General features: G+C 37.8%; 1 protein-coding gene across 2 annotated transcripts in view; it reads right to left on the reverse strand.

Annotated features, from left to right (window-relative positions):
- The window catches only part of CTNND2 (catenin delta 2), a gene marked incomplete at its 5' end in the record, with an annotated part of 962,722 nt that overhangs the window by 460,046 nt on the left and 479,649 nt on the right, over window positions 1-23,027 (reverse strand). For both annotated transcript variants that reach the window (XM_081231805.1, XM_081231804.1), the window contains 2 exons: window positions 537-653; window positions 1,611-1,645. In XM_081231805.1, the coding sequence (XP_081087931.1) occupies window positions 537-653; window positions 1,611-1,645 (152 nt within the window). The remainder of the gene's footprint in view (window positions 1-536; window positions 654-1,610; window positions 1,646-23,027) is intronic.

Here is a 23,027-nt window from a genome sequence, read left to right on the forward strand (position 1 = left end):
TATAGCTATTCAAGATAGCTAAACATAGAAATAGAAGGAGTTATTGCATAGTACTATAGCATGGTACTAAATAGTACTGCATATATTACATCATTTTTTCCATTTTGTTGTATAATTTCTCTACCATTTAAGATCTCTATCAACAATAATCTGTATGAGGAAAGCATTGATAGTTAACTTTAAAGCAGACACTGTGTTGATTAAACAACTAAATGATGAGTTCATACAATGTGCTACTCTAGATGCCAAAAAGGATATCAGAGAATTGGTGAGGATCACCAATATGTCAATAATTGGTGAGAAATCTAGATGATAATTACTGACTTAAGAGAGTTTCTAATCAAATGTGAATTAGTGTGGGGTAATGTCGGAAGGAAGTAGGCGAGAGAGGAGTGAAATGGATAAAACAAGTATAAACACATCTTGAAGTCCTATTAGATATGACTCATGATATAAATTATAATAATACTATAATATTAATGGCATAATGCTCTTATGTTTTAATTTTCTTCAAGCTTAACTGTCATTTGACTTACTTTCACTTGTTGAATAGTCTTGTGGGTCAAGTATTCCTGATTCCTGCAGTGATCTAATACAGGAGTCCACCAATTCAAGACCTGTTGTGAGCTCATCTTCGATATCTTTTTGACCATCTGAAATATAATATTTTAAAGACATGAACAAATACATGGTAATGTCAATATTAAAGCTTAAGACTGTCATTTAATAATCAAAAATATCCTAACCAAAGATATTACCTTTTTGAAATTCTCATTAGATATCACATTGTAACCCTTGGTCAACCACCATTAAAAACCAAGGCCAGCCAAGTCTGTGTATCCATGAAGAACATAAAGTTCCTAGAGAATTGGAAGAAATTAACTCCTACGAAATCTTGAGCTATCAGCACAGCTTCATCTAATTTTAGTGTCATGTGTTGTCATATTCATTTTCATAAGTCTCTTCCTAAAGTTCACAAGAAAATTAATCAATAGAGATATATGTAGCAGTAAGTATAAATGCTCATCAAGAAGCTGTACTTTCAATCTAAATGTCCATCAACAGAAGAATGGATAAGGAAGATGTGGTGCATATATATATATATATATACAATGGAATATTACTCAGCCATAAAAAAGAGTGAAATAATGCCATTTGCAGCAACATAGATGGACCTAGAGATGATCATACTAAGTAAAGTAAGTCAAAGAGAGAAAGGCAAATACCATATGATATCACTTGTGTGTGGAACCTAAAATATGATACAAATGAATTTATTTGCAAAATAGAAAACAGACTCACAGACATAGAAAACAAACTCATGGTTACCAAAGGGGAAAGGGGGTAGGGGATGGATAAATTAGGAGTTTGGGATTAGCAGATACAAACTGCTTTATGTAAAATAGATAAACAACAAGGACCTACTGTATAGCACAGGGAAATGTATCAAATATCTCATAATAAACCATAATGGAAAGGAATATGAAAAAGAATATATATATATATATATATATATATATATATATGTGAATCACTTTGCTGTACACCAGAAACTAACACAAAACTGTAAATCAACTATACTTCAATAAAAAAAAGAAGCTGTACTTTACCTTGTGATTGCCAGTGAAACTGCTCTTCTGCTGAACTATAAAAGAGAGAATACATAGGTGTAATGAATCGGTTAGAAACAAAAGAACTCTAGAGTATAAGTCACAAAGGCACATGAGGGTAGTAATGGTGGCTCCATGGAACTCCCTTTAATTTCTGACTGAGAAAAGGGATCCCATTTTGACATGATCTTAACTTTAATATGTTTGATGTATACCTCTTTTGAATCACAGGTATTAGCATGTTATAAATTGATGTCATTCAGTAATTTTCAGAAGAATAACTAATTTTTTACAAATCCCAACATATCATACTTATTCCTTACAATAATTTCTACATACATGCAGTTCTATTCAACTTTAGTCATTTTAAAATACAAATCTGAATAGTTTCATGTAGACTTTGTAAGGTATTCTAATAAAGAAATAACTTTCTCCATTTTCATTATAAAGAGATAAAATAAATCTATACCTTCTTCTAGACATATCATATAAGGAGTTCCTTTCAGCTGTTTATTATATTTCAAATTAAGTCATATAAAAGTTATAACACTTTACACCAATTGAATATACAGTTCCCAAATTCTCACTTTATAAGTACATCTTATAAAATGACCCAGGTAGAAGGGGTTGCTCATCTAAATGATATGCCAAAGATACTGTGCAGATTGTAACGATGTAGGCACATAAATTTTTTCTGAATGATTTATTAAAATACATAAATAAATTTAAAATTTCTAAATATGAACAGCTCTTTCATTATATATGCAAATAGTTCCAACATACCCTTTTTAAATATGTCAATAATTTGTGAGAAATCTAGATGCCAATTACTCACGGGTGTCATTTTGAGAATGACTTTCTACCCTTATTTCACTAGATCTTTTACTCTGATCAAGCAGCTTCTATGAATAGCTCATCAGTTTCACAACAGCAAGTAGGTTTTAGAACTTTAATCTGTACCTTACAGATGGCTTCTGAATACATTTGCTAGGGGAAAAGGAAACTCTGGTATAAATCAGCATTCAGAATAGCCATGATTGATATACATGAATATAAGAGTAGTCCCTTAAGAGACATATGACTTTTTTAGGCTATCTTTCTCCTCAGCCAATCCATTTTAGCAAAGTGGAAAATGGTTTTGCAATGATGAGAGCTATAGACAATTGATACATGAAATGATAACATTACAAATTCAGTCCAATGCAACTTCTTGCTTCAAAAAGATGTAGCATGATAAAGTAGTAAGGTCTAACTGCAAAGTTTAACACTTAAAACAGAAATGTAATCCTATAATTAATATTTTAAAAATTACAAAGCATGTTCACTTAGTAAGTGGCATTTAATATAGGGGTGGAAAATGCTTTCATAATTGTAGTGAGTTGAATGGTGCCCTTCCCCCGCAAAAGATATGTCCACACTAAATCCCTAGAAATTGTGAATGGTTACTTATTGGAAAAGGGTTTTCACAGATGTAATTAAGTTAAAGATCTTCAGATAAGATCATCCTAAATCCAATGACAAGTGTCCTTAAAAAAAATCCTTAGAGGAGAAAGATGCAGAGGAGAAGGTCAGAGGCAGAGACAGAGACTGGAGTTATGCATCTTTAAGCCAAGGAATGTCTGGAGCCAGCAGAACATGGATGAGTTAAGAAAAATTCCTCCCCTTTAGCCTTCTTAGGGGACATAGCCCTGTCGATAGAACTTGATTTTGAACTTCTGGACTCCCAAACTGTGAGATAATAAAATGTCTTATATTTTAAGCCACTCAGTTATAGTAATTTGTTACGGCAGCCCAAGGAAGACAATACAGTATTTTTCTGATACAATAAAAATGTTCTCATGCTATATTCTTCAAGATTTACTACTATCTCTATGCTACTACATTCCTTTTACCAGTTCAGTCCTTTGCTGAGTACTTACTGTATACCAAGTCTCTGCTAATTCACAACAGTCACTAATGGCTTTTGGTGGATGGGGAATAACTGGCTTATTGATGTTAAATAACTTGACCACACACATCATATGGAACTCAGCAGGGATTTAAACTAATCTGTCCAACTCCAAAAGTCATAGAACAGAGCTGGAGTAATCAGGCTTCCTGTCTTCAGACTATACTACAAAACTCTAGTAATCAAAAGAGTATGGTACTGGTGCAAAAACAGACACATAGATCAATGGAATAGAATAAAGAGTCCAGAAATAAACCCACACACTTATGGTCAATTAATCTATGACAAAGGAGGCAAGAATATACAATGGAGAGAAGACAGTCCCTTCAATATGTGGTGCTGGAAAAACTGGAGAGCTACATGTAAAAGAATGAAATTAGAACATTCTCTATCTTCATATACAAAGATAAATTCAAACTGGATTAAGACCAGATACTATAAAACTCATAGAGGAAAACGTAGGCAGAACACTCTTTGACATAAATCTCAGCAATATTTTTTATTGGATCCATATCCTAAAGCAAAGGAAACAAAAGTAAAAATAAACTAATGGGACCTTATTAAACTTAAAAGCTTTTCTACAGCAAAGGAAACCATCGACAAAATGACAACACACCTACTGAATGGGAGAAGGTATTTGCAAATGATATGACCAAAAAGGGCTTAATTCCAAAATATACAAATAGCTCATACAACTCAATATCAAAAAAATAAACAACCCAATTATAAAATGGGCAGAAGAACTGAATAGACATTTTTTTCAAAGAGGAAATGCAGATGGCCACCAGGCACATGAAAAGATGCTCAATATTGCTAGTCATCAGGGAAATGCAAATCAAAACTGCAATGAGATATCACCTCACACCTGTCAGAATGGCTATCATCAAAAAGAACACTAATGATAGATGTTGGCAAGGATGTGGAAAAAATGGAACCCTTGTACACTGTTGGTGGGAATGTAAATTGCTGCAGTCACTGTGGAAAACAGTATGAAGGTTTCTCAAAAAACTAGAAACAGAACTACATATGAGCCAGCAATTCCACTCCTGGGTATATATCCAAAAAACACCCCACTATTTTGAAAAGATAGTGCACTCTAATGTTCATAGTAGCACTGTTTACAATTGCCAAGCTATGGAAGCAACCAAGGTGTCTATCAACAGATGAATGGGTAAAGAAGATATGATATATAATGGAATACTACTCAGCAATACAAAAGAAGGAAATTTTGCCATTTGCAGCAACATGGATGGATTTAGAGGGCATTATGCTAAATGAAATAAGTCAGACAGGGCTTCCCTGGTGGCGCAGTGGTTGAGAGTCTGCCTGCCGATGTAGGGGACACGGGCTTGTGCCCCGGTCTGGGAAGATCCCACATGCCATGGAGCGGCTGGGCCCATGAGTCATGGCCGCTGAGCCTGTGCGTCTGGAGCCTGTGCTCTGCAACAGGAGAGGCCACAACGGTGAGAGGCCCACATACCACAAAAAAAGAAAAAAAAAAGTCAGACAGAGAAAGACAAATACTGGAGAAAGACAAATACTGTATAATATCACTTATAGGTGGAATCTAAAAACAACAACAACAACAACAACAACAAAACCCCAACAAACTAGAGAATAAAACAGGGAAAAAGCAGGTTCACAGGTGTAGAGGACAAACTAGTTATTACCAGTGGGGAGAGGGAAGAAGGGAGGGGTAAGAAAGGAGTAGAGGGAAAAAAGGGTTATTATGGAATTATATAAAATCATGTGTCTGAAACTTTTGAAAATTGTAAAGCACCACAGAATTTAAAGAATCCTCCATTCAATGAAAACAACAACAACAACAAAATCATGGAGGGAAACACACTTGTTACTTCCCACTTGAAACAATAAGAATGCCCAAGTCACTGGAAGTTTCTCCCATGTCTCATCAAAGCCCTGTTCTCCTCTCCTTTCAGGCACATTAAAAAGCATACTTCCCTGCCCCTTGCATGTAGATGGGGGCAGGTGCCACCTCCTTCCCCAAGAACAGAAGGGCAGGTACGCGATCTCCATGCACTCCCTTGTTAAGCCCTGAGTTGAGGTGGGTCTCTGAGTAACCGTGCGAAGGGAAGATTTCTGCCAACCCAGCGACAACACAACACAAGTGAGAAACAAACCACTGTTTTGCTGAAACTCTGAAGTTGGAGGGTTGTCTGTTTTGGTAGAATAAATGTCACACTGACTAATGCAGAAATGTGCCATTATTTGAGTTCATAAGGAATTTTCTACTTCTCCATCTTTCATTTCCACAGTTTAGAGCTGGAAGACAATGTTTTTGGTCACCCTAGCACAAATAAGGTGGTACCACCACTTTCATGCATCCTTTGAGATTTATCCACTCATCCACCATAATGGGTGATTTCATATACAGAACTACACAACATACTGTTAAATAATATTTACTTTTTGTTTGTCTCTTTCAAAAGTGTTTTGATTTTACATGCAACAGAAATAAGAGGGAACATTTTTTATTAAAATTGAAAAAATATCACTGACACTGAATATGAAAGTATGCTCTCAAAGCATGAGCATCCTACTTTTGAGTAGACAAAGAGCACTAATCACTTAAATGGTTTCCTGATTCCTTTAGCACAGTTAAAATGCATTAAAAGTATGACTGATCACAGAAAATAGAAGTCCCAAGAGAAACTGGGTTTAGATTTTATTTCCTCTAAGTGCACACTTTACTCTCTCTGTTAGGGGATTCTATACAACTGCATATTTTGTGCATTTGATTCTTTTTCTTAAAGACCACTCTAGGATGGATGCTTTTATAAAAAGCAAACTCTTTATTCATTCAATAAACACAAATTATGCCTATGTCTCACACACTCTTATTTCAGGTGTTTAGGAATTACTCGTGGCTTTCTCCCAATTATATCATTCAATTTAATATAACATAAAAGTCATTTCTGAGGTTGTTGTAACTTCCATGCATGTTCAATTTCAGGAAATAAAGTTTGCTTTCACTACTGAAATTCTATTTCTTTAAATAGAAATAGTTTCTAAAGAATTAAAATTAATAAAAATGTACATGTAATTTAGATTAGTCTATATTTAAATATAACTTTGTATAAGTTTCAGAACTCAGTTATTATGAGGAAAAAAATATATGTATATTTATAACAAAAACTATCATAAGTAACATTTACCTTTTAAACATACACATAATATACATGTAAGACTGGTAGTGCTAGGAAAGAAATTTTTTTTTTAAGCAAAAAGGAAATTTATTGTAAGGACTTCTGGGACCTCACAAAACTGACAAGAAAGCTGAAACACCAACCATGAAAAATGTGCAAGAGTGAAGAGGTCAGGCAGCTGAAAGCACAGCCGAGGTCAGGCTCCAGGAGTAGTATGAATGGGAAACCACTTGGTTCTGCTGCTACCACCCTAAAAATCTCCAACTGTTTCAGGTTCTTTGTGTCACCAGGTCAAGCTTCAAGTCCCAGGTGGAGGCATCCAGCTGACTAAACTTAAAACATCCCCACAACCAGGGAGAAGGAAAGAGAAGACATCCTCTTTTCAGTGTTTTTTTTTTTTTTTTAATGGGAAGTAGAATCCTGCCACTCACTTAATTTGTGACTTATTTCAAGTAGCAGAAGTGTTCATATGCCAGGTAACCCTCCTCCATTTTGGAATAGCAGACCAATTTCCACTTGGTAATCAGGATCAATTATGCCAGCTAACACCATAATTTCCTTCTTTGCCTGTTGTTCCAGAGGCATGAGGAATCTGAAGTTTTTGAGTGGCAGCTTTCACTTCCAGTTCAGTGGAATCATGGTTATATTAGCAGGTGGAAACATTTTTCCTTCTAGAATTAAAACCTGAGAAAATATAGAGTAAACCACATGGGAGCCTCCAGAAAAGGAAGATTCTGTGCTGCTATTTAAGAAAAAAATATCCTGGATAAAGGTTGTCAGTGCGGGATGAAGTGAGAGAGTGGCGTGGACATATATACACTACCAAATGTAAAATGGATGGCTAGTGCGAAGCAGCCGCATAGCACAGGGAGATCAGCTCGGTGTTTTGTGACCCCATAGAGGGGTGGGATAGGGAGGGTGGGAGGGAGACTCAAGAGGGAGGGGATATGGGGACACATGTATACATGTGGCTGATTCACTTCATTGTGCAGTGGAGACAGCATTGTGGGGCAATTACACTCTGATAAATATGTTTAAAAAAAAAAAGTCGTCAGCGCCTGTCCTCAGATATCAGGGCACAGACAGGAAACATTCTTTTCCTGCAGATGTGGCCACACGCAGGCACTTGTCCCAAAGCCACTGTGGTGCCCAGGAACAAAATTTTAAACCAGTATATCACAAGCAAAAATCCTAGTACCTAATGCATAGATAGCTCTCACATTACAACAGGCAATATTCTAACTGGTTTATAGTTAATCTTCATGACAAAACTTTGGAGAGAGGTGATATTTTCCCATTTTATTGATAATGAAACTAAGGTAAGGTTAAAAAGTGCTTAAAGAAGTTGCTGGAGATCCCACAGCCAGCAAATAATGAAGCCAGGATTCTGACCCTGGCCATCTGGTTCTAGAGGCCACATTCTGAACTAATATTCTATTCACACACTTGGCTCAAAAATTGAACTCCTATGCAATTAAAAACGAAAACATAAACACCAGAAACCAAGTTGAAAAAACAAGCCACATCCTGAGAGAAGATATTTGCAATGCACACAGCTTACAAAGGGTTAGTTTCCAGAACAAATAAATAACTCCTTCAAATCAATGAAATAGAGATTAAATGATCAGATAGAAGAGAGGTCAACAAATATATGTAAAGCAGCTGCAGAGCAGAAAAATCAGGGATGTATGGTCACCAAACACATTAAAAGATACTCAACCCTATTAGGAAGTGAAAGAATGGGAATAGAAAGATACCTCTTTATACTCCATAGGCTGTAAAACAATTAGAGGGTCTGACTACTAAGTGTTGAAGAGGAGATGAGGAAATATGAACTCTCATACCTTGTATGTGGGAGAGTAAATTAGTGAAACACTTGGGTGAGCTATCAGTCAATACCCAATAATGTTTTATGAGCAAATGCCCAATCATCCAGCAATTCTGCTTCTTGGTAGAGCCTTGAGAAAAACCTGTGCACGTGTGCCCAGGAGACTTGTACAAGACTGTTCATGCCTCTATGTTGGCAGTAGCAAAACAAGAGAAATGACCTAAGTGATCAGCAATAGGAAAATGGATAAATATAATAATATGATTCCATATTCTATATGATATAATATGCAATAAACACTATTTGGCAAGTAAAACAAATTAGCCAGATACACAATGTATCAACATGGGTCAGGGTCAAAAGCAAAATAAGAGGGGAAAATGTGAATTGCACGTAGGACGTGTACTGCAGAACTCCAATTATGAAAATATTTAAAACACTGACTAAATAATATTGTGTATAAATACAAACACACACACACATATGTGTGTGAGACAGAGATCAAACAAACATGGGTTAAAAAGATACACCCAGGGCTTCCCTGGTGGCTCAGTGGTTGAGAGTCCACCTGCCGATGCAGGGGACACGGGTTCGTGCCCCAGTCCGGGAAGATCCCACATGCCGCGGAGCGGCTAGGACTGTAAGCCATGGCCTCTGAGCCTGCGCATCCGGAGCCTGTGCTCCACAACGGGAGAGGCCACAACAGTGAGAGGCCCGCGTACCGCAAAAAAAAAAAAAAAAAAAAGAAATGAAAGAGAAATGAAGATCAATAGCAAAGATCAATAAAACTAAAAGCTGGTTCTTTGAGAACATAAACAAAATTAATAAACCATTAGCCAGACTCATCAACAAAAAACGTGAGAAGACTCAAATCAGCAGAGTTAGAAATGAAAAGTAGAACAACTGACATTGCAGAAATACAAAGGATCATGAGAGATTACCACAAGTAACTATATGCCAATAAAATGGACAACCTGGAAAAAATGGACAAATTCTTAGAAAAGCACAACCTTCCGAGACTGAACTAGGAAGAAATAGAAAATATAAACAGACCAATCAGAAGCACTGAAATTGAAACTGCGATTAAAAATCTTCCAACAAACAAAAGCCTAGGACCTGATGGATTCACAGGTGAATTCTATCAAACATTTAGAGAAGACCTAAAACCTATCCTTCTCAAACTCTTCCAAAATACAGCAGAGGGAGGAACACTCCCAAACTCATTCTACAAGGCCACCATCACTCTGATACCAAACCAGACAATAATGTCACAAAGAAAGAAAAATACAGGCCAATAGCACTGATGAACATAGATGCAAAAATCCTCAACAAAATACTAGCAAACAGAATCCAACAGCAGATTAAAAGGATCATACACCATGATCAAGTGGGGCTTACCCCAGGAGTGCAAGGATTCTTCAATCTATGCAAATCAATCAATGTGGTACACCAAATTAACAAATTGAAGGAGAAAAAAATATATGACCATCTCAATAGATGCAGAAAAGTTTTCAACAAAATTCAACACCCACTTATGATAAAAACTCTCCAGAGAGTAGGCATAGAGGGAACCTACCTCAACATAATAAAGGCCACATATGACAAACCCACAGCCAGTATCGTTCTCAGTGCTGAAAAACTGAAACCATTTCCTCTAAGATCAGGAACAAGACAAGGTTGCTGACTAACCAGTATTATTCAACATAGTTTTGGAAGGTTTAATCATATCTATCAGAGAAGAAAAAGATATAAAAGGAATCCAAACCAGAAAAGAAGTAAAACTGTCACTGTTTGCAGATGACATGATACTACACATAGAGAATCCTAAAGATGCTACCAGCAAACTACTAGAGCTAATCAATGAATTTGGTAGAATAGCAGGATACAAACTTAATGCACAGAAATCTGTTGCATTCCTATATACTAATGATGAAAACTCTGAAAGATAAATTAAGGAAACACTCCCATTTACCACTACAACAAAAAGGAAATACCTAGGAATAAACCTACCTATGGAGACAAAAGACCTGTATGCAGAAAACTATAAGACACTGATGAAAGAAATTAAAAATGATACAAACAGATGGAGAGATATACCATGTTCTTGAATTGGAAGAATTAACATTGTGAAAAGGACTATACCACCCAAAGCAGTCTACAGATTCAATGCAATCCCTATCAAACTACCAATGGCATTTTTCACAGAACTAGAACAAAACATTTCACAATTTGTATGGAAAAACAAAAGACCCCAAAATATCCAAAGCAATCTTGAGAAAGAAAAATGGAGCAGGAGGAATCAGGCTCCCAGACTTCAGACTATAACACAAAACTATAGTAATCAAGACAGTATGGTACTAGCACAAAAACAGAAATACAGATCAATGGAACAGGAGAGCAAGCCCAAAGGTAAACCCATGCACATATGGTCACCTTATCTTTGATAAAGGAGGCAAGAGTATACAATGGAGAAAAGACAGCCTCTTCAATAAGTGGTGCTGGGAAAACTGGACAGCTACATGGAAAAGAATGAAATTAGAACACTTCCTAACACCAAGCACAAAAAATAAACTCAAAATGGAGTTTTGAGGCCAGACATTATAAAACATGTAGAGGAAAACATAGGCAGAACACTATGACATAAATCCGAGCAAGATCCTTTTCAACCTACCTCCTAGAGAAATAGAAATAAAAACAAAAATAAACAAATGGGACCTAATGAAACTTCAAAGCTTTTGCACAGCAAAGGAGACCATAAACAAGATGAAAAGACAACCCTCAGAATGGGAGAAAATATTTGCAAATGAAGCAACTGACAAAGGATTAATCTCCAACATATACAAGCACCTTGTGCAGCTCAATATCAAAAAAAACAAACAAACAACCCAATCCAAAAATGGGCAGAAGACCTAAATAGACATTTCTCCAAAGGAGATATACAGATTGCCAAGAAACACATGAAAGGATGCTCAACATCACTAATCATTACAGAAATGCAAATCAAAACTATAATGAGATACCACCTCACAGTGGTAGAATGGCCATCATCAAAAAATCTACAAACAATAAATGCTGGAGAGGGTGTGGAGAAAAGGGAACCCTCTTGCACTGTTGGTGGGAATGTAAATTGATACAGCCACTATGGAGAACAGTATGGAGTTTCCTTAAAAAACTAAAAGTAGGGCTTCCGTGGTGGCGCAGTGGTTGAGAGTCCGCCTGCTGATGCAGGGGACATGGGTTCGTGCCCCGGTCTGGGAGGATCCCACGTGCCGCGGAGCGGCTGGGCCCGTGAGCCATGGCCGCTGAGCCTGAGCGTCTGGAGCCTGTGCTCCGCAGGGGGAGAGGCCACAGCAGTGAGAGGCCTGCGTACCACCAAAAAAAAAAAAAAAAAAAAAAAAAACTAAAAGTAGAACTACTATACGACCCAGCAATCCCACTACTGGGTTGAGACAACCATAATTCAAAAAGAGTCATGTACCGCAATGTACACTGCAGCTCTATTTACAATAGCCAGGACATGGAAGCAACCTAAGTGTCCATCGACAGATGAATGGATAAAGAAGATGTGGCACATATATACAATGGAATATTATTCAGTCATAAAAAAGAAACAAAATTGAGTTATTTGTAGTCAGGTGGATGGACCTGGAGTCTGTCATACAGAGTGAAGTAAGTCAGAAAGAGAAGAACAAATACTGTATGCTAACACATATATATGGAATCTAAAAAAAAAAATTGTTCTGATGAACCTAGGGGCAGGACAGGAATAAAGACACACATAGAGAATGGACTTGAGGACATGGGGAGGTGTAAGTGTAAGTTGGGACGAAGTGAGAGAGCGGCATGGACATATATACACTACCAAATGTAAAACAGATAAGTAGAAGGAAGAAGCTGCATAGCACAGGGAGATCAACTTGGTGCTTTGCAACCACCTAGAGGGGTGGTATAGGAAGGCTGGGAGGGAGACGTATGAGGGAGGTGATATGGGGATATATGTATACATATATCTGATTCACTTTGTTATACAGCAGAAACTAACACAACATTGTAAAGGAATTATACTCCAGTAAAGATGTTAAAAAACAAAACAAAACAAAGGAAGCTAACATTATCACATGCAAAAGAATAGAGGCCTGAGAGAGAATAACTCATAGAACTGAAAGTTCAATAAGTCGTCTTATAGAATCCCACTTGTCAATGTTGGAGGCCAATGAATATTATCACGCAAATATGTTACAGGCTTTGCAGAATTTAAATTGTCTTTCTTTTTTTTTTTTTTCCCCACACTAAACTGGGAAGGAAAAGAGGCAGTCTGTGATTTCCAAAGAAAGATGACTTGCTTTTCAAACCCTAGGTTTTCCTGGGGCTTAAAAAAACCCACACAGGTTGCCTCACCTGACAACTACTACTGTTCTTGCCATAGTAAGAAGCATAAAGACCATTTGCTATTTTCAAAACCCTGGAAGAAAATGAACCAGACCCAAATTGCTATTAGTCATTTCTTTTTAGTTTGAGGCAGGGGAAATTCATGTCCCTAAGCTAATTTTGTTGGACGTGGCGACTGACCAATTATCCAGGCAACTGATACCGCAAAGCAGTAAGGCTCCCAGGCCACGGCCTGGATACAGATGGCCCTAGTGTTTATCACAGGGCACCACAACACTGTCAGGTCTGTGAGCTGGCCAGCTAGAGCGAAACGAGAGGGAATAAACAGGAATTCTGTGTTGTCTTGATCCCTTCAAAATACATACTCCAGTTTCTAGCAACCAGAAAGAATTAGCCCTAGGCTCAGTCACCCTAAATGTACTATCTAAATAAAGCCAAGTTCTTACCATGGGAAAGACATACTGTCAAGTTTCTCTTTTGGAAATGCTTTCACAGTTTTGGAGTTGATTGTAGTTATACTACAATAGACATATTATGTGTAAAATTCAATATCAGAATAAGGAACAAATGGTGAATTATAAACTAGAAAATTCTCACGTTATATTTCCCTCTGCAGTCTTTTGGGAGACTTCTCACGCAGGCACTAGGTGTTTTTTAAGATGCTTATAATAGTACACAAGAATTTTACAGTACTTGAAGCAAAATTTCTGAATGCCAGCCACACTAGGCAATAAAGTACTATATTATCTCTGTCTGTGAGCATTCCATAGATTAGAACATATAAATCACAATTGCAGATGACCAGGGATACTGTTAATCAAATGATTCTGAGATCTTATAATATTTTGAAATGCTTTCCAAACCATCAAAAATTGAATAGTTTTGGTGGTTTATATGCTCAGTGTTTACTACCGTGTTATATACATTGTTATGTTAATAATCCCCTTTGGTATTCATCATAACTCACAGTTAGGTCTCTGCTTAACCTGAACGCCTTATTCATTGATCCTGAGCGTGAACAGAAAGTCTCTGTATTTTGCAGTCTGATCATTCATAACTGATTTCTTAGGCAAGAGAAGGTTAGTTGGTGTGTTTGCTGACAGAGGTGGAGCCCCTACCAAGGTTCTCAGATGTTCCACGTTTCAGTCTTTTGCATTCAATTTCCCAGAAATATGCCCATTGTTAGGGTCCCCTCAGTGAAGGGAGCACCTTAACCTGGGGACATCGCTGGGAAAAAGGAGGGTTTAAGTTTAAGTTTTCCTAGCTTCCTGTGATCGGGTGATCTTGTGTGTGTGTGAGTGGGTGAAAAGTGTGTTTATGTGTGAGTGTGTGTGAACGTGCATATGCGTATTGATCCATCTCACCTTTCCTTTCCTCTACAACACACTGATGTACTCATAGTTTTTCTTTCACATGCTCTTCTGCATAAGTGTGTGGTCTACTGCAGATACGTTAAAACCTGGGTACTGGGTTTGACTGGAATTGATATAATTTTATTAATATAAATGAAGCTAACACCCCTTAGATATTTAAGGAAAATTTATGCAAATCACCATTGACTGTCACCATTGACTGTTTTATAGGAAAGACAAACCTGAATCTTCTGTTTTATGACTTTGAGTACCAACAGATGATTTGTGCAAATAAATTTCAATTTTTGTGCCCTTAGAGAGCAGAAACCATGTAATATTCATGAACAGCTCTCATCATATCTTTACTTCCTTACAACCAGTAACGAGTGGTCTTTAAACCATTTGAAGGTTCAATTCAAACGTTTAAGGGGTGTACAGATGTTCACAGTAGTTTATTCATAATTTCCAAAAACTAGAAGCAACCAGATGTCCTGCAATGTGTGAGTGGTTAAACAAGGACACATAGGTAATGATAAAAATGAACCAATTATGATATATGTAACAAGCAGCAATTGGAAAGATCTCATGGCCATTATGCTGAGGGAAGAAGATAAATAACGTTCTTGAAATAACAAAATTATAGGAGTGGAGAACAGCTTAGTGGTCATCAGGGCTTCGGGAGGATGAGTGTGGGTGTGGCTATAACAGGGGTAACAGGAGGGGGCCTTGTGATGGAAAAGTCCTGAATCTTCATTGTGGCAGTGCTTACAGGAGCTACTTAGGTAATAAAATGGCATAGAACTGAACACACATGCACAGATGAGTGCATGTAAAACTGGGTAAATTTGTGGATGGTGCCAATGTCAATTTCCTCGTCTTGATATTGTGCTACATATATAGTCATACACAATGCTGCCATTGGCAGGAACTGGGAGAAGTTATAGTACACTTCTCTGTGGATTTTATTTTTCAACTTCCTATGAATCTATGATCATTTCAAAATAAAAAGGTAAAAAAACAATTCAGTGGAGTATGGTTCAGTGTCACTTTATTTCTTTGCCTTGAACTGATTTTCCTACATGCAATCAGTTAATTATTCTCATGTAATAATTAAATTAGGATTAAAAGAAGATTGAGAATAGTGGGGTAAAGAAAAAGGAAAAAGAAAAAAACACACCAGTACCCACTTGTGATTATCCTTTTTGTTCTCTCGATCCTTAACAGGCAAAGCTCAAGTGGCCCTGCTCTCATCTCATTTCTGCTTTGTTCTGTAAATGAAGGCATTTCCCCTGGAGCATAATATAACCAATCATACTGCCCATTGCCAATCAGATGCAAGGAATTGTGCTGCTTCTCAGTGAAAACTTATCCATTATATCTCAGCTTCCTGCTCATCCCCACATTCACTTCTACCATTGTATGCTTTCGAGGAAAATTCAAAATGGCATTTTGGCTGACAGTAGCAAAGCAAAACATAGGTCTTAATGCATCCTACGTGAATCTAAGAGACCTCAAACGATATAATTCACTGGCTCTCTGGGAAGCAAGTTCATTCAAGTCAGGCTCTCACTTGGCAGGTATGCACCTCTCCTCCCGCTAATTCATAGTGGGACTAGTAGTGGCCATCGACTTTCATGATCCCCTCCCCGCATCCTGACTCCTGGAAACTGGTCTACGTGATTACATCTGGCCGTTTCTTTCCATATTTATTGCAATGGAAAAAAATCATGCATTAGGAAAATCACTTTTTTTCCAACTTTTTTTTTTTTTTTTTTGCGGTACGCGGGCCTCTCACTGTTGTGGCCTCTCCCGTTGTGGAGCACAGGCTCCGGATGCGCAGGCTCAGCGGCCATGGCTCACGGGCCCAGCCGCTCCTCAGCATGTGGGATCCTCCCGGACTGGGGCACGAACCCATGTCCCCTGCATCGGCAGGCGGACTCTCTACCACTGTGCCACCAGGGAAGCGCCTCTTTCCAACATTTAACATCAGATATTTGAAACTGAAAAGCTAGATCAGCCTCCCCACCTTCTCTCATTTTGCCATCACATGGCAGCTGTATTTTTCCTCCTTTTAAGAAAGAATGAGGATTTGAATGTGAGGTGTCACTAAACAATTGTACTGCCTGTCAAATGTATAAAATTGTTTAAAAAGCAATGAATCAAAATATCTACTAATGCCCTCAAGATATTTAAAGAATTTCTTCCCCTAACTCATTTTTAAGATCCTTAGACTCTACCTATCCATTCGCCACTGTAAATATCCCTTGAAACTCAAGTTTTGTTATCTCTCACCCAGAGGACAGGAGTAACTCTTCCCATGGACGATGACCTTCTCCTTGTCCAAACTTGGGTTTGGCTCCTCTGGACTCTCTTTTCAACTAGGCTTAATCTTGGGTTCTCATGTCTTTCTTCTCAAAGTCCAATTGTAGCAAGAATCCTAGGTCAGGTCAACCAGAACCCCCCACTCTCGATATTTGATCACCCTTGACATCTGGTCAGGTTCCTCATTCTCCACCCTCCTCCCCCAGGTGATGATGTCTGATCACTGGCCTGCCTTCAGTAAGAATCCTGTTAGGTCTGTTCAGCCAGAATCTCTCCCTTCCTCCTGACATTCTCTGTTAGTGATTTTCCATCCACTGACTCCCACCCTGTTCCTTAGCAATAAATTCCCCCTTTTCCTTATGTTTGGCATTGAGCCCAATCTCTCCCCACTATGACAAAACCCCACTGTGGTAGCCCCCCTTGAATAAAGTCTGCCTTACTGTTCCTTAACAGGTGTCATGGAATAATTTTTTCTTTAAACTCATCACAATTTCCCCCTGTCAGAGAGGAACATGGACGAAGTCACATCCCCTCTCTAACCTCAGTCTCCTCCCTTGCACTGAGATAATGTTATCAGGGACAGCTTCATGGGTCCACCCTTCCTGCTTTTTGAACAACAAGCTTGAAATGTTCATTTTGCACTGGACGCTGCAGATTATATAGCCAGCTCTACACATGAGTTACCTCAGCTTGCTTCTGTAGGATGAAATGAAAATGTATATGAAGGTCCTGGGCACAAACAGAACATCAATCAATCCCCCCTAATTCTCCCCGATTCACTCCACCCAACTGACTCTCTCCTATTTTTCATGTCTTCAGTCTTTTCTTGCTCTAATCAATTATCCTCCATTTCACTGAAATCAACATCCTAAAGCAGAAGTCTGATCATGGCAATCCCTAGTTCCAATGCCTTCTGTGGTTTCCCATTGTCTGTGAGATCAAACCCAAGCAAACTCCTTTGCAGACCACGCTCCATCTGAGAGGACCCTGTGACCCATCTTAAGAAGGCAGTCTCAGCCACCTGCCTTAGATGTCTAGGCTGATCAAGGCTCTGCATCCCTGGAGACCCCAGAGCAGCTCTATCACTTATCAAAGCATGCTACGATGATTTGTTTTTAATATTTGTCTTTGCCAGATTGTCAGCTCCTTGAGGACAGAGGCCAAATAGCATTCACATCTCTGTACTTCAAAATAGGAAGTTCTGTGCCTGGTACTCAAAAAATTTGTTCACAGATGGAGATGAGCACAGTCAGTAAAAGGCAGGACATTCACTTCGTATTCTAAGTGTATCCTTTATCTCCCTGAAGTTTGTCTTCCTTAGAACTGCACTGTGAAAAAAGGGAATGCTAACACTTTTATTATACTTCTGTCATAAAACATCACTGGAATAAGCAAGTAATCTCCTGAGTGGATGTTTTGACTTGTACAACCTCAACTGGAATAAAAACATTCACTAATCAGCTGCTAAGCTATCAGTTGCCCCAAAATATTAAATACTTCAAGAGTACATATTATCTAATGTTGCACCATGACAAATCCTTTTATAAAAACAACAAAACCTTTATTACATTTCTGTATACCTAAATTTACATATAACCTTTTTATTTTCTAAAACTCAGTGTATATCTTGATTTAAGAGAAGGCTGCAGTGGGCAAAATGTTTCCTCTGTGGGGTAAGGGGTGAGGGTGATGTCCACACACATAGGAAATTCTGTCCTTTCCCAGAAGTGCTACTTTTTTTAATGTCACTATGTAGTAATATCTCTCTTTTTCAATTGTTAAATTCCACTTATCCTACAGACTTGAACACACTAATTTTCCTCTCCTTAATTAAGCCCATTGCCATATTTCATTCACTCAAGCTTCCTGTTAAATGAAATATTATTTTCACTTATAAATGTTCCATGATGTGTTCCTAGGGGTTGCTAATTGGGGACAATTATATGAAGATCAATCTGAAGTCATCAGTGGCCTCTGTCCCTGTTCTGCTTCGGATGCCTCCATGTTAGTCGAATGCAATACGGCAAATCAGGACCCCAGAGGACGCCTTGATAAAGCAGCTCAGGAAATTTTCAGGCAATGCAGGCATCCTTCATTTTTAATTTGTTGGTTTAATCTGGCTGGAGGGGAACTGACAAAATCTTCATCACCTAATGTGCTTACTGTCCTACATGAAATGGGTTGGTGGTATTGGTTTAGCTCCTGTTGGACCCATTTCTAAGTCATACAAGCCCCAATAAATTACTCTAATGAGCTCTTCTCACAGAAAATGTACCATGGAAACTAGATCTTGGTATTCTGCATCGATTTTTTAAAAGCTTCAAAAAAGTAAAATGAAAGTGCCTTCAGTAAGCAGGTTATCACACCCTTCAAAGCACAGGTCAGTATCAACCTAGGAGAAAATGCTATCCCAACCAGAGTAGAGATTTTCTTCATTTTCTTTTCCTGTTCGTAAGGAGATAACCAGGAGAACAAATGTAATTATTGTATTGTTTTATTTGTTATTGGTGGGGTTGAACTGCATTACTGATTACTTTAAAAGGTGACTTTTAAAAAATTAACATGAGTTATTTTTTTTAAAAAATATATGAGGGACTTCCCTGGTGGTCCAGTGGTTAAGACTTTGCCTTCCAATACAGGGGGTGCAGGTTCAATCCCTGGTTGGGGAGCTAAGGTCCCACATGCCTCAGGGCCAAAAAACGAAAACATAAAGCAGAAGCAATATTGTAACAAATTCAATAAAGACTTTAAAAATGGTCCACATCAAAAAAATTCTTAAAAATTATACACACACACACACACACATATATATATATATGAAAAGGAGTAAAATGTTGGAATGGAACATAAACAGAATAAAATGATCCCTCCAGAACCAAGGAAGACATACTTCTCTTGCTTTATTGTATAAATGGTTAATAGTTTAAAGGGACTTCCCTGGTGGTCCAGTGGGTAAGTCTCCATGCTCCCAATGCAGGGGGCCTGGTTCGATCCCTGGTCAGGGAACTAGATCCTGCATGCCTGCCGCAACTAAGAGTTCTCATGCCGCAACTAAAGATCCCACATGCTGCAACTAAGACCTGGCGCAGCCAAAATAGATAAATAAGTAAAAAATAATAATAAAATAAAAGTACTTCACTTAAAAAAATAATAATACCTAGAGGTATTATGCTAAATGAAATGTTAGATAGAGAAGGACAAATACTGTATGATTTTACTTATAAGCAGAATCTAAAAAACAAAACAAATGAACAAACATAACTAAACAGAAACAGAGTCATAGATACAGAGAACAAACAGGTGGCTGCCAGAGGTGGGGGGAGGAGAGAAATAGGTAAGGGAGATTAAGAGGTACAAACTTTCAGTTACAAGACAAATGAGTCACACAGTGTGGGGAATATAATCAATAATTATGTAATATCTTTGTGCAGTGGCAGATAGTAAACTAGACTTACCGTGGTGACCATTTTGAAATGTACAGAAATACCAAATCGCTATGTTGTGTACCAGGAATGAACATAGTGCTCTAACTCAATTATACTTCAAAAACAAACAAGCTAGCTCATGGAAAAAGAGATCAGATCTGTGGCTCTCACAGACAGGGGTGTGAGGAGGGGGAGTTGGATGAAGGTGGTCGAAAAGTACAAACCTCCAGTTATAAGATAATGAGTACTGGCAATGTAATGTACAATATGATGAACATAATTAACACGGCCGTACGATATAGATGAAGTTGTCAAGAGAGGAAATCCTAAGAGTTCTCATCACAAGGAAAACAATTTTTTTTTCTATTTCTTTGATGTTGTATCTAGATGACAGATATTCATTAAATTTATTGTGGTCATAATTTCATGATGTATGTCAGTCAAATCATGAGGCTGTACCCCTTAATCTTAAATAGTGCTGTCAATTATATTTTAATAAACCTGGAAGAAACATAAACAAATAATTACTAGGTAAGAATAATGTGAAATTTTTAAAAAGGAAGCTGAAAGTCAAAACAAAAATAAACATCATAATTCATTTCTTTTGTCCTTTTTGACCCTCAAAATAGAGGAAAATACCAAAAATTTCAATTCCCCCAAACTTAGAATTTTATATAATTAATGCACTACCCTAGAAAATGACTTGATTTTACCCATGGTGACTAGACAAGATAGACTCGATGTCAATTTATTTAACTCGTGAAAATAAGTCTTTCTTTATTTTCCCATCATTTACTTAGACTTCCTGTCCCCTTGCCATCGTCATATAATTGCATGTGTGTGCGCGTGCACATGCACACACACCTTCCACCCCACCATTACCACCAAAAGCACCAAGCTTCTTTTGTCCTAATTTGGATGTTGGAACAGTATTTTGTGTCAGAGAGGTTAGGGAGTAGAGAACAGAAATGCCATTATTTAACCTTAGCATTAACCTAAGGAAAATGTAAAGCCTGTACAAAATAAGCTAAGCATAGGGGTCATACTTTGTATCTCCCCCTTTTTATCTTTTCCAGAGATCCAGTAAAGAACTCTAGCCTGTTGTGCCATAAATGTGGGCTCTGTATTGCAACAGGGTTAACCAGTTCAACACGCCCAGGTCCTTGAAAGGTATCATCACTGTTTGAAAAAAAAATAATTAGCATACACTACCTATTGAGAATTGGTCACCAGAAATACCTTTATGCAAAGTAAAATAGCATTCGGTAGCTATTCTTTCCCGAGGTTATGTCATTTTTAGAGGATTTTTAAGGAATTTCTTCATCTTTTTCCTGAACCCTCTTTTGGTGGAAGGTGTTGCATTGCTGTCACTCCCCAAGCCTGTGTTCTGCACATAGAGGTGAAAGGTGAAAAAGAGCTCTTGCTGGGAATTCAGCTAAAACCACAACTTCATAGAGAGGTCAGAAAATCACCCCAGAGCTTTCAGACTAATACTCTACAGCTCCAGTGAAGCAGTGAATCCTGGTTAAAGAAGTCTAGCCAGTTAAACTAGCTAGACACACTTATGTCAGGAAGATGAGTGATAAAGTTAGCTGCAAATTCTTGCCACTGCATCCACAGAGGAGTGATTTCACTCCCCTTCCCCTTGAATCTGGACTGCTCATGACTTTCTTAGACCAGTGAAATGCAGCAGAGGTGATGCTTTGTAACATTCTAACTTCTTAAGGCTGGGCCTTCAGAGATACACAGTTGTAGACCTCTTCATGGCAGAACGCTCCTTTTGGAAGCCAGCCTCTGTATTAGATGTTTGACTACTTGGTGACAACCCTGCTGGGAGGAAGCGCAAGTTAGACACATGGAGAGAGGGGGGCATGTAGAGGCCCTTCCTGGAGCTTCCTTTTGAGAACCCAGCCAGTAGAGTGGATGACCTCAGTTAATGCCACATGCAAGAGAGATACCCACATGAACCCTGCCTGGATTCTTCACCCACAGGATCCTGAGCAAGTAAAACGGGGTTTGTTGTTAAAGCCACTAGGGTTTGGGCTAGTTTATCAAAGGTAACAGATAATCAAAACAACGTGAATAGCACAGAACACTCCTTGGCAGCCAACAGTAGTAAAGGAAACTGATCTAATGATTGACTTTTAAATTTACAAGGGATAATGTATTTCTGCATTTTGTTTTGAAGAGAAGAATACTTGCAGAAATACAGGGTCAAACATTTAACTGTTTCATTGTACCCTGAGTAAATTAATCTTGTATTTTATTTAATTTTACATTGAATGAAAGTGACTACACACTAGATGGACTCCATACAATAAGCTTCTGGGGTTGAGATTAAAAAAAAAAAAAAAGTAAAACACTTAAGACTTGTTACCTTGAGGAATACAGTTTGAAATGGAAACAATGTATAAAATTATAAATTAAGAGTGGGTAACATAGAAACTGTTAACTTAGCATACACGGGCATATAACCACATAGACCAGAAAAAATAAATAAAAAAGTGAAATTCACCAGGGAAGCTATCTGGGCAGAAATGTGGTTTGAACAGATCTTAAAAAAAAATGATAGGATAAAATTAGACAACAGAATGGAGGGGAACTCCAAGGAAGTACTGACATGGCAGGTTTCTAATAGGAGCTAAAGATGAAAGAAAAATAAACATCAGTAACTTATTTAAGTCAGTTTAACATTTCTAGACAACATCCTAGCTCAGCTCTGCAGAATGTAATTCAGCCTGGGAAATATTTCTTCTAATGCTATTGTGGTGGTAAAAGGGAAGTGTCAGGGGGGAGATTGTTAGTTTCAACTGAACACTGATATTTGGAATCTATCAGAAGGAGAAAGAGTATGAGAGAATAAACCAAATAAAATGATAGGCAAAAAAACACCCCCCCCTCAAAACAACCAACAAACGAACAAATAAAAAAACATATAAAGTAATGAGAAACTACTACAGGGGCACCTTGCTTTGAACAAATTACA

This window comes from Mesoplodon bidens, assembly GCF_964165515.1.
Source record: "Mesoplodon bidens genome assembly, chromosome: 4".
NCBI classification, from domain to species: Eukaryota; Metazoa; Chordata; class Mammalia; order Artiodactyla; family Ziphiidae; genus Mesoplodon; species Mesoplodon bidens.